At 36.9% G+C, this 17,250-nt stretch overlaps 1 protein-coding gene across 1 annotated transcript in view; it reads left to right on the forward strand.

Moving 5' to 3' along the window:
- PEX7 (peroxisomal biogenesis factor 7) overlaps positions 1–17,250 on the forward strand; it is an 84,072-nt gene that overhangs the window by 21,063 nt on the left and 45,759 nt on the right. Inside the window, exons 6-8 of the mRNA XM_034990754.1 lie at positions 10,327–10,433; positions 11,878–11,991; positions 13,725–13,780. Coding sequence (XP_034846645.1) covers positions 10,327–10,433; positions 11,878–11,991; positions 13,725–13,780 — 277 coding nt within the window. The remainder of the gene's footprint in view (positions 1–10,326; positions 10,434–11,877; positions 11,992–13,724; positions 13,781–17,250) is intronic.

The raw sequence follows: 17,250 nt of genomic DNA on the forward strand, positions 1-17,250 counted from the left end.
TGCTACTAAACTCTATCAACGCCCTGAGTTGTTGAATTATGTTGAGTGGCTTCCATAGTAAATATAACATCACAGAAATCCTTTCTTTTCGTTTATTTTATTATTTTTTTATTCTAAAAATTTAAAATGACCAAATATCCCTCAATTCTAAAGTATTATTAGGTTGAAGACACTCAGAACTGGAAATCTTCAGGTAAATGGTGTACAGACAAACATGTCCCTTGGATTAAGCAATTTCTTAGAGTCCAAGATAATAGCAAATAATAGTAAATTCTGTGTATAGAGGTTCAGTTAAGTCAAAAAATGTTCAATGGTTAAAATTAACAGCATGGTTTTCTAGAATGAAGAACAGTATACTTATAAGATTATTAATATTACTTTCAAAATTTCTAAGTTGTCTGAGTCATAGTGTTTTGTTCGTAATCTGAGTTAAATCTTTCCCAAGATATCAAATCTTTTGGGATGGCACCAGTAAATATATTTTTCCTTGGCACATTTCCTTTTCAAAGCTTAAATTTCTTCTTTGATTTTTTAAATTTTTCTGTGGCACAGCTAATTATAAGGCAGGGTGGGTATTAAGTAAGTGATAGCAATATTGATATGCTGTTCAAATTAACTAACCCTTTAGCCTGCCTATATAACTTGGTTAGTCATCTTTATGCTGATGAGTTTCATGCTTATGGTGAATCAGATCTGTAAGACGACCACAGTTCAGCATAATGGTTATAATTTACCATAGGTGAAAAGCCCTAATACAGAGAGTATTAGTACAAGTTCAATTAAAATTCTTTTAAGGATGTGAATTAGATTGACATTAGTTAGCATCATTTTCTTCGAGTAGGGATGCCCTTTGGCCTTATGTCCTATAGTTTCAAAGGAGTCATTTCAAACCCTGAATGAATTAGTAGTATAAAATAAATCTGTCTTCAAAATGAACTGAAACATACTTCCCTTCTGGTGAAGCAGTGAAGACATGTCTGGTGGGAGCTCTAATTGGCAGCATTCATAATAAGCTGGAATTAATAATGAGTATAATTTTACATATTTGGAAAAGTATTAATAAGTAAAACTCCTTGAACTACTGATAGATTTTTAAAAAAATTCCTTTACCTTACTATTATATGTAATTTTGTTGATGTATATTATTATTTAAGGTTCTAAAATTATCTTCATTTTCCTTGTTCTTTTTATGACCATGACCAAATATAAAATCTAATGGTGACAAAATCTTGAACTAATACATCTGCATTTATTTAAATGTCAGGCAACATTGTGTATATTAGCCTTTTATTTGGGCTGAGTCACACACTCCTCTTCCTTTTACATTGGCCTTTTGTGTAGCATGGTATACATAATATTGAGTCTGGATGTTGCATACAGAATATTCAGTGTATGAGACTGAAGAGCAGGAAAAGACTTATTGTTTGAAGAGTTAGCAATATAATCACAAAACTTAACTACCTGCCCGTTGCAAATCGGTAATATTTAAACAGTCTTTTATCATCACAATGTCCGTTTGGTTTAATAGAAAAAAAAAGATTATCTGCTTAATGACATCACCTTCCTGTGTTCTGTTAGAAATAAATATAAATAGTGGTCACATCAACCAGGATTTCTTTGGTTGAAAGTCAAAGAAATTCTGAACCAAACCACTTTAAGTAAGAAGATAATTTATTTGTTCGCATTGTTGAAATGTCCAAAATTACATCTGGCTTTATACGCATGGCTGGATGTAAGGCTTAGAGGATGTTCTTGCCATCTCTTCTGTATTCTTTTAAGTTGGTTTTGTATCACGCACCATGTGAAAGTAAGACGGCAGCAGCTCTAACCCCTCTATCCTTTCTGGTTTCCGTCCAGTAGGAAACGTGTGAGACTCCTTCTCAGACATCTAGGAAAGTTTCATTTTCTCTCGTCTGATGGTCCACGTGAGTGTTCTAAGCTGATCACTGTGCCACGGAGAGGGGGATGTAATCGATTGGTGTGGGCCCAGCTTACTCCTGCAGTTGGGAATGGGAAATGAGAAAGAGGGCCGATATTCTCTAGATTGTATGCACATCCAGCACTTAAAGGGATTTCACGAAAACCAAGCCCTGGACCTGTGAGCTATAAAATGTTTCTTTTAAAAAAATTGGATAAAGGAAAGCCATTTTCTGCCAGCTTTTATGCTTTTAGAAACTCATTGGAAGGTTTATTTATTAAGCATTTGCCATTTTCCTGAAATATTCCTTCCTAATGGTTTTCAAATCGTAGCCTCCTTAATAAAGTTGAAAAGATTTGAAGTTTTTTCTTCCATTCTACGAGAGGAGAGTCTGTGGTACAGTAAAGGATGGGGCCCGCTCTGAAGCTTTCACTGTGCCTTTGCCATTTCAAGTGAGATGAGAAAATTTGCTTACCAAGCTATGTACAGTGTATTAGGAGGCAAATGAACTTCTTTGCATATTTTCTTACTCTTGTTTTCATGCATTTCCTATCAGACATGTGTATTCTCTTACATAGCTGAGTGCCTTACACAAGCAAACACTAATATATTTTTAATTATTATTATATAAGATATGGGAACCATCTTATTAGAATTTTAAAAACCTATCTAAGGTTAATTTTCGTTGTTGAGAGGGACATTGGCAGTGAGTCAGTTAGATATTAAGTGAATGGCCACTGTTTTTTGAAAGATACATTGAAAGGCACTGTAGATAATTGAGGAAGAAAACAGACAGGGTTTTGTCTTATTAGAGCTGCAATCCAGTGGAAAAGAGAGATCCTAAGGAAAAACAAACTAACAATGGATGGTAAGGAGTGCAAAGTTCTCTGGAGAGGTAACATAGTAAGTATAGTGGTTAGAAACACGGACTCCGAGCTGGACTGTCTGAGACAAAATTCTTTCACCACTATTACCTGACTTTAGGTCATGCTGCTTAACCTCCCGTCTCTTCATTCCTCACTTGGAAAACAAGGGTGATGGTAATACTTACATCGTGGAGTTTTGAGGAGGATTAAGTGAGTTAATATGTGCCAAAGTCTAAGAACAGTACCTGGCACAGAGTTAGGTCTCTATGAGTGTTGCCTTCTATGATTAACATGTGTGCTCAGAATTCTGTGGAAACACAGCTAAGGATTCCTGATCTCGTCAGAGTTGGCTGGTCAGGGAAGCTGGTCCTCCATTCTGAGGAAATGGTTGTTCAAGCTGTTACCTACGAACAACTGAGAGTTAAGAGATGAGAGCTGGAAAGCGAAGGAATGGGAAGTGTGAGAACAGAGCATATTTGAGGAGCATCTGAATGACCGTGGCATGTAAACACATGTTGTAAGGATTACCAGTGCTCATCTGAGGAACTTGCTCCGGGTAGAATCTGGAATGCATGGCTGTGTAATAGCATATGAGGCCAGTGATCCTGAAACCTGGCTGGCTGTCAGAATTGTTGGGGGAGCTTTAAAAAAAACAACAGAATTCTGGGCTCCATCTTATTCCTGCTGAATCAAGTATCTCTGGGAGGCACATTTTTTAATCACCCCAGCTGAACCTAGTGATCAGCCTCATTTGGAAAGCACTGTTCTAGTCTATGGCATAGCTTTGTTTGAGATGCCAAACTAATAGTTTATTTCTGTTGGTATAATGGGAATTTCATGCTTAATATTCATCTCTTTTTTTAAAAACCCACAGAATGGTTTTAGTGCTGAATTTGGAGAGGAAGTGGTTTCTGTAGTTTGAGAATGCCTTAGTTGTTTTTTTTCCCTCAGTTTTGTTTGAGTTATATTATGGTCTTCATCAATTTTCTTACTTTGTCTTCTTGCTTACAGACAGAAGCTTGTTATAAAACATACTATACTCTTTGCGTAGGAAAACTCAACTGTAAATTTCATGGTTGTGGAACCCAAAGTTATAAAATATTTGTTTTTACACATATTACAAATGGCGGAAGCTTATGTGATAGGCAGCCAAGATGTACTTTTATGTCTAGTCCAGTGGTGCACATATGGTTAATTATGCCACTCAACTGCTTATAGCAGTTTATATTTTAAGATAATACATGAGAATATAGTATTGAAGTCATTCTAAGAATTGAGTCACCTTCAAAGTTAGATGGTATTTGCAAATCTAGAACTAAATTTGTTATTATTGGCTAAATTAGGACAGGCCAAAATGGGGGGGAGTGTTTAGAGATTTAGATTTACCTTCCAAAGCGTTCAAAGGTTCTCTAAGGACATTGCATTTTGTCTAGTTCATGAAAGTTGTTAGTAGGACGGAATTCATATTTCCAAATTGCATGAGATAGAAGGGAAGAATACTTAAGCTCATTACATAAAGAACATTAATAAGAAATAAACTTTCTTTTGAACCATGAAAACTAAGTTACTGCTATTACAGACTCCATATAATTGCATAAGTCATAGCCATGCCTGAGTGAATGGGTCTGGTAGTTAAAAAAAATCTTCATTCTACTCTAAGAAAAAAGTCATATTACATTTGATAAGCATCTGGCATTTCAATTCAGTTCAATTATTGGGCCCAGTATGCATCCTTTTGCTGCTCAGTTCTTCGCAGAGTCAGATTCAACATTGACACTCCCTTCCTCTTACCTTCGTCTTACCTGCTGTAGCTTGAAAGTAGACGTAGTAGCATCCAACATTTCCTGTTCCATGCTGCACACTGAGACTCACTGGTTGTGCTGCCGGTGGCTGGCCTGCCACTGATAAGAAGATGGTGGCACTGTCACAGGGCCCTGGTCAACATCTGGCTGACAATGAAAGGCCAGTTGTCTGGAAAATGCAATTATAAAAAACCAACATAAATGCAGATATCCCGGTGGCTAAGAGTTGAGTGAGTCATGGTACCGTGGGGCCAGAAGCTGTCTCTCCCACCCGGAAAACAAAGTGAGGAGGATGAAGTGCCAAATGTGTGCAACAGAAGCGACTGGCAAGTCAATGGAATTCTTAGCTCCTTCAGAGCAGTTCCCTCCTTTTTGTGTCTTTTAAGTTAACTGCAAGAAGGGACAACCTAGGCCATGGCTTTTGTGTGTGTGTGACTGCTGCTTGAATATGATGATAAGGGACCAAAATATTGTCCCCGAGAAATGTGGAGTGGCACCCACCCGGTCTTTGCTGGTGGCGTTTTGCTTAATCTTTTTTTCCTATATAAATATATATGCCATATAAAATAAATATATATAGACATATATATTTTTTATTTAAATTCAATTTAGTTAACTCCCTGCTCGGCAGGGAGTCTGCTTCTCCCTCTCCCACTCCCCGTTTGTGTTCCCTCTCTCGCTGTGTCTTTCTCTGTCAAAAAAAAAAAAAAAAAAAAATTATGATTGGGCGCCTGGGTGGCTCAGATGGTTAAGCGTCTGCCTTCGGCTCAGGTCGTGATCCCGGGGTCCTGGGATCGAGTCCCGCGTCGGGCTCCCTGCTCCGCGGGAAGCCTGCTTCTTCCTCCCCCACTCCCCCTGCTTGTGTTCTCTCTCTCGCTGTCTCTCTCTCTGTCAAATAAATAAATAAAATCTCAAAAAGAATAAAAATACCTATTAAAAAAAATTCAATTTAGTTAACATAGAGTATATTATTAGTTTCAGAGGTAGAATTTAATGATTCATCAGTTGCATATAACACCCAGTACTTATTACATCAACTGCCCTCCTTAATGTCCATCACCCAGTTACCCCATCCCTCATTCACCTCCCCTCCAACAACACTGTTTCCTAGAGCTGAGAGTCTCTTATGGTTTGCCTTCCTCTCTGTTTTCATCTTATTTTATTTTTCCTTCCCTTCCCCTATGTTCATCTGGTTTGTTTCTTAAATTCCACATATGAGTGAAATCATATGGTATTTGTCTTTCTCTGACCTATTTCGCTTAGCATAACACCCTCTAGTTCCATCCATGTCGTTGCAAATGGCAAGATTTCATTGTTTTTTATGGCTGCATAATATTCCATTGTATATATATACCACATCTTCTTTATCCGTTCATCTGTTGATGGACATCTGGGCTCTTTCCATAGTTTGGCTATTATGGATGTTGCTGCTATAAACACTGGAGTGCATGTGCCCCTTTGAATCACTATGTTTGTATCCTTTCAATAAATACCTAGTAGTGCAATTGCTTAATCTTTTAGTGAAGCATAATACACATATGGAACAGTGCATAATCTTAAGTGTACAATGCAAAGAATTTTCACAGTGAGCACATACAGATGTGTGTATAGCACCCAGATCAAGAAACAGAACAGTCTGAGAGGCTCCCCTTCCCCACTCCAGGGTGACCACTGTCCTGCCTTCTAATTGCATAGATTAATTTGCCTGTTTTATACTTCTATGTCAAGTTTCTTTTGTTCACTATGTTTTGTGAGACTCCAGTAATGTTGCTAGAAAACAGTTACTTCTTCAAGGCCCAGTGCATATTCCTTGTAATGTTTTGATACTCTAAATCATTCACATACTCATAAGATATAATTACTAGGATGAACACAGCACATTCAACTTTAAACAGTGCTTTAGTTGCCGCTAGAGCAGACTTTATAGTTCCAGACCTGATATTAAATATAAATTTTTGAAAGCTAGTATACATCATTTAGGTATTTCCTATGTTTTAGTGGAAGCTTTATGCTGAATCAAATGTTTTTCTCTGGGGCTAGGCTTCTTACAGACTGAAGTTTTAGGGGAATTCCATTCACTCCTTCCATGATGGGAAGGGGTCTCCTTTACCTACAGGTGATAGACTTTGAACTCTCTTAGGTCTTTGAGGAATTTATTGAAAAACAGCCCCAGAAAGGGAAGGGATGCTTGAACAGCCCCAGGATGCATTTTCTGTCTTTAATCTGGCCTTGTCTCTGCTTGTTGACTTCACTCTGCAAGCTGCTTTCCCCAAACAGTGAGACGTGGCCACCAGCAGCTCCTCAGTGTTATAGCCTGTTAATCCTAAGAGAGGGACTGATACTATTTTTTCAGTTACAGTTAGAAAAAAAAAATCCCAGGTACCTACCTTTAACCTGTGATCAGGACAGGGAATAAGATACTCTGACTGGCCTTGCTTGGACCTGTCCCTGGGTGGTCAGCTGTGTTGAGCCATAGATCCTTCTAGAGTCACATGGTGAGAAAAGGATGCTTTTCCTGTAAGAAATGTACTGTTGGGCAGACGAAACACTAGCCATCCACATCACCCTGCTTTGTACTCCGAAGGTAGAGAAAGCCTATCAAAGCTATTTTAAATTTTGAAACAAATTCTACTGACTTCGAGGCTCGACATTGACTGTAATTAGGGCCCCTGGAGTTATTTGAAGCTCTAGTCTATACTAATTCTGAACAGTTTCCATTTGGTACTTTCAGACTCCTCATCCCCTCCCATCCCTACCATATTTAGCTAGATCCAAAAGTGTTAGTTACTGTCTTCTATCAGAGTGGTTTTCAACTTTTTTTAAAGTAGGAAGATGGGAAGAGGGTTGGGAGATGGGCTAAATGGGTGAAGGAGAGTGGGGCATGCTGTCTTCCAGTTAGGGAATGAATGAGTCGCAGGAGTGAAGGGCACAGCACAGGGAGTATGGTCAACAGTACTGTAATAGCGTTGTGTGGAGGCAGACGGCGGCTGCACTTGGGGAGAGCACAGCATAAAGTATAGGGACGTGGTACACCTGGAACTAATGTAACAGTATGTGTCAGCTGTACTCAAATTTAAAAAAAAGTAGGAAGGTGGTATTTTTAAACAACAAAAATTACAAATCCCACACATAAAGTGATAGTACCTATATATGGATCCATAAAAATGGAATGAAAGTATTACAAAACACAGACTAAAGAGATGCCAAATTCACTGTTGTGGTGGCCTCTGGGAAAGGAAGGTGGGGAATGGGACTGGAAGTACAATAGAGGTTTCAAGTTTATTTGTTTTATTATTTTTATTTCTATGATAATTGTGATGCAAATATGACAGAACGTCATGTGTGTGCACGCGTGTGTATGTGAGGTTTTTTTCCTCTCAATTTACTGAGAAAACATGTAAATAAAAGAATTCCTCAAGAGTCAGCCAACATTGGCTGTCTGGCGGGTCTCCTCCAGTCACATGAGGAGGTGAGCACAGTGTCATTATGGAGCAGGCCAGCTGGGGAGCCAGCCTACCTGGGCTCTTGTCCCAGATCCTGACTCCATGGCTTGCTATCCCGAGGGCATTATTTCATCTCCACAAGCTTCAGTTTCCCCATTTGTAAATTACTACGAAAATTGCTTCTTATAGGGGCACCTGGGTGGCTCAGTCGTTGAGTGTCTGCCTTCGGCTCAGGTCATGGTCCCAGGGTCCTGGGATCGAGCCCCGTATCGGGTTCCCTGCTTCGCGGGAAGCCTGCTTCTCCCTTTCCCACTCCCCCTGCTTGTGTTCCTTCTCTTGCTGTGTCTCTCTCTGTCAAATAAATAAATAAAATCTTTAAAAAAAAAAATGCTTCTTATATTAGCAAAATCTCTATCTCACTTGTTATGTTTTTTAAAAGTTAATACATACAAAATGTTTAGACCACCATCTGGCATAAAGTAGGTACTCAGTAAATATTGGCCATTATTTATGGTATTAGTAATAGCAGTGGGAATGACTTCTAATCATGGGTATGCTTTCTTATTTTTTTTTTTAAGTACATTATCTGATTTAAACTCATAAGGTAAGTATTTTATCCCAGGTAAGGAAACTGAGAATCAGGGAAGTTAAGTAACTTGATGAAACATCAACAGGGACCAAATGATTGAGCTGGATTAGTACTAAGCCCCGGAACTTCAGAGCCCCCATTCTTAACCTCAACATTTCATTACCACCAACAATTTAATGCTTATCTTTCTTCAACAACTTCCAAAGAAATCAGAAAAAAAAATTATCTAAAATTGCTGAATGTAGCTACATGACAATATGATTTAGAATTGGGAATCCAGGAAAATATAGGTAAGTAAAGCAAAGGATAATTTAAAATTTTAGCGTTATTGTATACCATATATTAAAGTATCTACTTTGTGCCAGAGACCATGCTAAGTGCCAGAAACTTTATTACACTAAATTCTTGTACAATCCTGCATGCAGGCATTCTGTTTCTTTTTTAGAAATGAGGACTGAGTCTCAGAGATATTATATAACTTGTGCAGGGTCACACAGCTACTAACTGGAATTCCACACCCTGACTGCCATCGCGCCATAGACCACGTTCTTTCATCCAGCTGTACCAGCTTTTTCTTAGCATCACTGACTGGTTCTAATTTACTGGTGATGCTGATACCTATATATATCCTGAGTTTTATTCCTCTGGTCATTTTGTTATCTCCTTATACTTTATAAAAGTCTAAGGCAAACAGCATATAAAACATTTAATCAGGGGTAACTTTGTGAAACTAAGCAATGCAAACCATTTTTGTAATTTTTTTTTAAAGATTTATTTATTTATTTGAGAGAGTGAGAATGAGAGAGAGAGAGAGAGAGAGTACATGACGGGGGCAGGGTTAGAGGGAGAAGCAGGCTCCTCGCTGAGCAGGGAGCCCAATGCGGGACTCGATCCAGGGACTCCAGGATCATGACCTGAGCCGAAGGCAGTCGCTTAACCAACTGAGCCACCCAGGCGCCCCTGTAATATTTTTATTACAAATAATCCCTGAATTTTTCAACTTGTTTTTTTCCAAGGAGAAAACTAGATCTCTGACTGGCCTATTAAAATGTAGTAAACATAAACGTGAAGATTAAAAATTCTCTCTTCTGTCTTGGTAGACTGCCCACTTTTAACAGTAAAATTTTTAGCATTTGGTTTCTTATAGACTAGAAACCGAGGATTTTCAGGGCCTTTTCCTATCATGAAGAGAAATCCGCTATGTGTGTGTGTATGTAGTCACCACTGTACTTGTTTCAGTGTGAAATTCAGATTTTCCTGCTTTGAGTAGATCTAAAAACATTGTTGCAACACATTACTTTTTGTAGTTCATCACTTTGACTAGGTCCTATGCATTATTATAGTTAAACAGAGTGTATGTGGGGGTGCCTGGATGGCGCAGTCGGTTAAGCGTCCGATTTTTGTTTTCAGCTCAGGTTGTGATCTCAGGGTTGTGAGATCGAGCCCCACATTGGGCTCCGGCCTCACTGTGGAGTCTGCTTGAGATTCTCTCTCCCTCTCCCTCTGCCCCTCCCACTCTGTGTGCTTTCTCTCTTTCTCTAAATCTTAAAAAAAAAACACCACCAATATATGTATGCATATGATATATAGATGGTAGGAACCTAACAGTAAAACAGAGTATTTTCCCTCAATTTATCATCATGAGTACAATGTCACTGAGCATCCAAGTGGTGTGATGGAAAGTGATCAAGTCTTCATCTCTCACCAGGTGATCAGACTCTGAGAATCTGGGATGTGAAGTCAACAGGAGTCAGAATTGTGGTTCCTGCACATCAGGCAGAAATTTTGAGCTGTGACTGGTGTAAATACAATGAGGTACCCTCCTGTCTGGATCTGTCCCTTGCTGCTGAGCCCTTCCTATTGTTGAAATGTTTGGGATTTTATTTTCTCTTCGTTTATGTGGACTTTGGTAGCGTTTATGGACCATTAAGTTAAATTCAGTCCCTTTCAATTCTGATTCATGATTGTGAGTGACCTGCATTAGCATTAATTGGATTTAAGTGCACATAAAACAGACAGAGTAAGAAATAGAAATTCTCAAAGTTCAACAGGGCAGCCTTACTTGCTTATTTGGGAAAGCTGCTTTATAATTTATGTAATTTTTTTTCTTTATTGCTCTTAGCCCTACCAATTTGTATCGTCTGCTTTCATTCCTCATTCACTTTGCTGGTTAGGCTGCTGAACTATTTGTAATTTGACTTTTAGTTGGACAGTCTACCAGTTTTTAAAATTTTGTTTCATCTTCCCATGTAAGCCTAACCAAACTTCATGCTTCTGTCGATAACAGTGTCTTGTTTGTATCTCTTTGCAAAGCTTCAGTTAACCACATGAGCATATGAATTCAGAATAGAAATGGATTAAACATGTGTTGATGTACTATTTCTGTACCTGAAGCGGTCTGTTGACTGGGACAGACAGGTAAAACATATGCCTTGTTTCTTCTCAGTTTTCAATTAACTAGTAGAAGTTAAGAGAGCATTGTATTGGCAGAGTTCTTCGAAAAGAAATAAAATAGATTAAAAGAAAATAGAGTACATATTCAATAATAATACTTGATCTAAAAAACAATTTCAGTGCTGATAACTGCGGTTCAAATCTCTGTCATCATAAATGAGTTTTCCATATAGAAAATGAATTGTGGACTATATGTTACACTTTTGGGAATTCTAAAAAAGGTGCTGATACACAGCTGAGAGTTGTTAAAATTGTTTTTGTTTTAAAGTATTGAAATTTTTCCTCAAATGAGCTTACACTGAAACCCAGCACATTCATACAATGAATTACTGCTCTGGTTGACATGGGATGGGCCTGACTGTGGACCCAGCACTTGGCCTGTTCAGCCAGGAAGTGTGGGTTCACCGATGGCTCTAGACAGAGGGATTTATAAAACCTGACCAGATAGGAGAGACTCACCACTACTTGCAGAGGTTCTCAGAAAGGATTAGATATTGTATTAAGACATGGCCCATGAGAGCGGGGAACAATGATTGAATTAGATTTGGAAAAACATAAAAGTCAAATTTGTACCCTTTCCTTTTCCCCCCATTCCTAAGTTAACAGGCCTCTTGCCTTTTAACCCTTGGGAAAGCCTCACAATACACTGAAGAGAAAGGTGTGCTCATTCGTCAGGCATAATTTTTAACCCCTTATGTACTTCCTGATACTACTGAAGGTAGATTGGAGAGCCCACAATGTCATTTGAGACTGTGCCTCGTTCTGTTATGTGCACTGCTCACTTTTCTCCGAATCATTTCTGCAGAATTTGCTGGTGACGGGGGCAGTGGATTGTAGTTTGAGAGGCTGGGACCTGAGGAATGTACGGCAGCCAGTGTTCGAACTTCTTGGTCACACCTATGCTGTTAGGAGAGTGAAAGTAAGTGTTTATCTTTTCTTTTTATATGTAGAGTATGAATATAAACATAACCAATGAAGTATATAGAAAACATGTTTAGGGGTTGGGGTTATGGATGCTTTTATGCGTATTTCTGTTAGCCAATTAAGGATGATGAACAATGAAAGCTAAAATTAGGTAAAATATTTGAATAATTATTGAATGAACTGGGACAATGTAGCCGATCAGTGCTTAAGGTTAAATAGAAATGTTTTTTCATTCTGTCCTTTCCATTCTACTATTCCTTTTTTTTTTTTTTTAAAGATTTTATTTATTTATTTGAGAGAGAGAATGAGACAGAGAGCATGAGAGAGGGGAGGGTCAGAGGGAGAAGCAGACTCCCCACTGAGCAGGGAACCCGATGCGGGACTCGATCCCGGGACTCCAGGATCATGACCTGAGCTGAAGGCAGCCGCTTAACCGACTGAGCCACCCAGGCGCCCCTCTACTATTCCTTTTTATGTGTTTTTAACTATGGTCATTTGCTTTTGGTATTCTTCATAATTTCCCATTCAGTGGGAAGGTTTCTTTGTTGAAACTACAGAGAGGTTTTTTTTCTCTAACATGGTAATAAATATGAATGTTCACAAACATTTGGGGTATAGGAAATTTTCTGCTCTGCCAACAGCAGAGGATGAGATAAAGATGACTTCTTTCTACCACTCCCAAGAAGTGTGCCTGGTTCTAAGGTGACTTATATTAGCTTCCCAGCTTTTATTGGTGGGTTTTGCTGAGTCACTGTGGAAAACATATTATTAAGTGACATCTCCTAATTTCATTCTTTGTTTTGTTATACTAAGGGCAAAGAAGTACTTTATTCATCTTTTAAATACGATATTGGGTTATTCCTATTTCAAAAATTCTGAATTTTCAGTTAAATTAATATTTTAAATTTTACTGGTTGCAACTCAGCATATGAGATCCGGTGCCATGTTGTTGTTTTAATGGCACACAGGTTGTAGTAGTTGAAAAATATTTTCAATATTTATTTCACAGTGCTTTTGAGAATGAAGTTGGGTAATTTACTGAAAGTATTTTGCAAACTATAAAGCATATTCGAATGTAGTTATATTTATGTATATATAAACATTAAAGTACTGGGAAGAAAAAAAACTAAAGTAATATAATTACAAAGGGCAGCCTATTAAAATATGTTGATAACTTATCTAAAAGGTATTTGTCTTTAAATTTGCAGTTTTTGTTCTTGCTATCCTTTGCAGTAGTTGTGATATGCAAATAACAAAAATTCTTTTAAAGATGTTTTTATTTAACAATTAAATGATGACTTGATACTTGTACATATAGCAATCATAGTATGTATTCATAAAATTGGTAAATTACATAATTGCATATTGTACAATCATATACTTAAATCCCTTATATCTGTAGGAGTCATTTTTGGATAGCCATTATGAAATTGTATTTAATTTTTCCAGAATGGCAACCCTTTGGGAATATTTTATTCTAAATAAGTGCCAGAAAGCTTGAGGAATTCCTTTTCTTTGGAGAATGTAAAAGTAAATGTATTTCCTGCAGCTGATGCTTAAAAGGCCAGAAGATTTTTGCCTTGAATTAAAGCATATAAGGTTTGGGGAAACGTAATTTTAGGTGACAGTCTTGATTAAACTTTATTGTAGCGCTCATGGGAATGACCTTATGAAGTAGCATGTTATACTTACAGCTAACTTAAAAAAAATTTTGTTTTGTTTTTGTAGTTTTCACCATTTCATGCTTCCGTTCTGGCTTCTTGCTCCTATGATTTCACTGTAAGGTACGGTAGTTTTTGAGAAGTTTCATTGTGAAATACCAAGTAGCATCTTTTCAACTTTTATGAAAAATAATGTATTTATTGTACTAATCTGAAAATAATCTGAGCTGGGCACATTTGAATATTTGCCACTGGGATTAATATTATATTTTTTCTGTTTTTCTGATCTGGCCACATGCATATATTCTTTGCTATTTGAAGACAGCCTGGCTGTTCTGTTTAAAAGCCTTTTTTCCTGATAGCTATTCCTATAGTGGCTCCTTTCCACACAATAGGCTGCATAGCCAGTGTTTTTTAAATTTAGATTTTAAAAATTGTGAAATTCCATTTCTCCGGGTCTAATTATATGAGTCTTAAGGCTGAGATTGTTATAGTAGAAAAAAGCCAGCAAGAGTGTTATTATGTTTGTGACTGTATATAGATGAGTGTGTATATATGTGTGTGCACATCTGCATCTCTGTACGAATATATATGTATGTGTATGTGTGTCTCTATCCATACATCCCAGTTCCAATCCCACACTACCCAAGGTTTGTTCTATTTTTTCTCCTTTTCCAGATTTGTAACTCCTAATTCCCATTATCCACAATATATTGACTTACTTGCAAACCCTAGAATGCTCAGAAAGTAGTTTCAGAATTGCAGAGCCGTGCCTCTCTGAAACAGAATCGTACTAATTAGAGTTTACGTTGTTTAGGGCTTTTTTTCCCCCTAGTCCAAATACTATGTTTAAAGGTTATTTGGATTAATTCTGCTCCCCTCCATCATCAGTGTGGCTGTGTCATTGATTGGAAACACAGTTTGATTCATTTGCTTCTGTTTGTATTCGATTTTAGCATTTCCTGCCATCCTTACTGATTTTGTCTATTTTTCTGAGCAGACAAAACAGTAACATGGTTCCAAAGTCAAGGTGTACATAAAGGTACATTCAGAAAGGTCTATTTCCTCTATTCTTTCCAACCCATTCTGTAGGGTCACACACCCTGTAATAATCAATATTGCTCAGATAAGTAGACAATGTCTATTTTCTTATTTCCCCCTTTCTTATACAAAAATGGAGTGCTCTGGATACTCTCTTCAATTTTGCTTTTTCTCATATAAAATATATCCAGGAAATAACTCTATTTCAGTTCATAGAGATCCTTCTCATTCTCATAATACTCCATTATGTGGATGTGCTATAGTTTACTCAACTACTCTCCTATGGGAATTTAGCTTGTCCTTAAGTATTTTATAAATAAACAATGCATAATGAATAATAACCTTGTATGTATGTATGTGCACATTATTAGAGAATTAACTTCAGAGTATATTCCTAGAAGTGATATTGCTGAATTAAAATGTAAGCATACATATAGTTTTGTTAGTCTATCACCAAATTCCCACCAAAAGGAATATATCAATTTCTATTCCAAGCAGCAGTGTTTGTGAATGCTTGTTTCTCTACCATCTAAAGATGATTGATTCTTTATGGTTTTCCAAGTACATGATCAAAGCATCTGCAAAGAAAGATGGTTATGTATCTTCAATTCCAATTCTGACGCCTCTGATTGATTTCTCTAATTGTATTGGCAGATACCTCTATTAAAGTGCTAAGTGGTGTTATAATGTCTAATTCTATATTCATGAAAGTGCCTTTAACACTTCCCTGTTAAAAGTAAGGTGTTGGCTTTAAGTGAAAGTACAGTTGACCCTCGAACACCTGGGGTTAGGGGTGCTGACCCCTGCATAACTTTTGACTTCCCCAAAACTTAACTAATAGCCTGCTATTGACCAGAAACCTCGCCTATAATGTAAACAGTTGATTAACACATATTTTGCATGTTATATGTATCATATACTGTATTCTTACAATAAAGGAAGCTAGAGAAAAAAATGTTATTAAGAAAATCATAAGGAAGGGGTACCTGGGTGGCTCAGTCATTTAAGTGTCTGCCTTCGGCTCAGGTCAGGTCATGATCCCAGGGTCCTGGGATGGAATCCTGTGTCGGGTTCCCTGCTCTTCGGGGACCCTGCTTCTCCCTCTGCCTCAACCCCTGCTCATGCTTTCTCTCTTTCTCTCTGTCAAATAAATAAATAAAATCTTTAAAAATAAATGAATAAAATTACAAATGAATAAATATTTTCAAAAAAAGAGAAAATCATAAGGAAGACAAAGTACATTTACAGTACTGTATGTATAGGTTATTGAAAAAAAAATTGCATGTTAAGTGGACCTACACAGTTCAAACTTGTGGTTGTTCAAGGGTCAGCTATATAAATGTTTGTTTGTATGCTAAGAAAGTGTGTATCAACTCTTGTTTTCTTGAGTCTTTTTTAAAGTCAGGAATGGATCTTAAGTTTTGTCAAAAGGCTTTTACAGCATCTGTGGAAATGATCGTGATTTTTCTTCTTAGAGCTATTAAGGAATCATAGTAATGGATTGAACTAGCCTTGCCTTCCTGGACTAAATCCCTCTTGATCTTTGTGTATTATTTTCTTATGTGGTGTTGAATTTGATCTGCTAATATTTTATCTAGAGCTTTTGCACTAGTATTCAAAGGTGATAACTTTTCATCTCTAATGGGATCAGTTTGGGAAATTATCCTTAACTTACAGATTTTCAAATGTATTTGTTACAAATGTCTATAACGTAGTGTCATGACTTTTTAATTTCTCCTGTTTCAATGATTATTTCACTCTAATTTCTGATTTTGTATGTTTGTGATTTCTTCTTTAAGTTATTTAAAGGTATATATATTTTGTTATTTCTCTTCAGCAAACAAGATTTTGGCTTATTAATTAGAACTGTTATTTCTCTATTCATCACCTCATTAATTTCTACTTTTATCTTATTTCCTTCTTGTTACTTTCTTCTGGCTTATCTTGTTCTTTTATCAACTTTTGAGCCAGGAATTTATATTTATTCTTTTATTTTGTTAATAAGGTGTTTAAGGCTATGAATTTTCTTCTAGTTACTGTTTTCAATTCTAGCCCATACATTCTGATACATAATGTTTTCATTATCATTTTTAAAAGATTTGTAACTTCTGTTTATATTTCCCCTTTCTTCCAAGAGTTGTTTAATAGGAAGTTACTTAATTTCCAAATGAAAGGGCTTTTTAATTTTTAAAAATTTGTTAAAAATGTCTATTTTTATTGCATTGTGATTAGAGAATACAATTTTTAGTCATTCTGTTTTATAGAACATATTGATTTTGGGGGGGACCTAATAAATGATCAGTTTTTGTGGATGTTTCATAAGCAATTAGGAAGGTTTATTCCATATTATTATGCTGTAAAGTTCAATATGTGACATAAGCTCTACTGATTGTTGTTTAGAGCTTCTGTATCTTATTTTAATTTTTGTCCACTTAATTTGTTTTGTCCTGAGAGTGGGATGTTAAAAGTATTATCATTGGGTTTCTGTCTCTCTCCCTGCAACTCTTATAGTTTTGATTTCATAAAAGTAGATGGTGTATTTGGTGCATAGA

The sequence above is a fragment of the Mirounga leonina genome, unplaced genomic scaffold (assembly GCF_011800145.1).
Source record: "Mirounga leonina isolate KUSES-001 unplaced genomic scaffold, KU_Mleo_1.0 Mir_53, whole genome shotgun sequence".
Lineage (NCBI taxonomy): Eukaryota > Metazoa > Chordata > Mammalia > Carnivora > Phocidae > Mirounga > Mirounga leonina.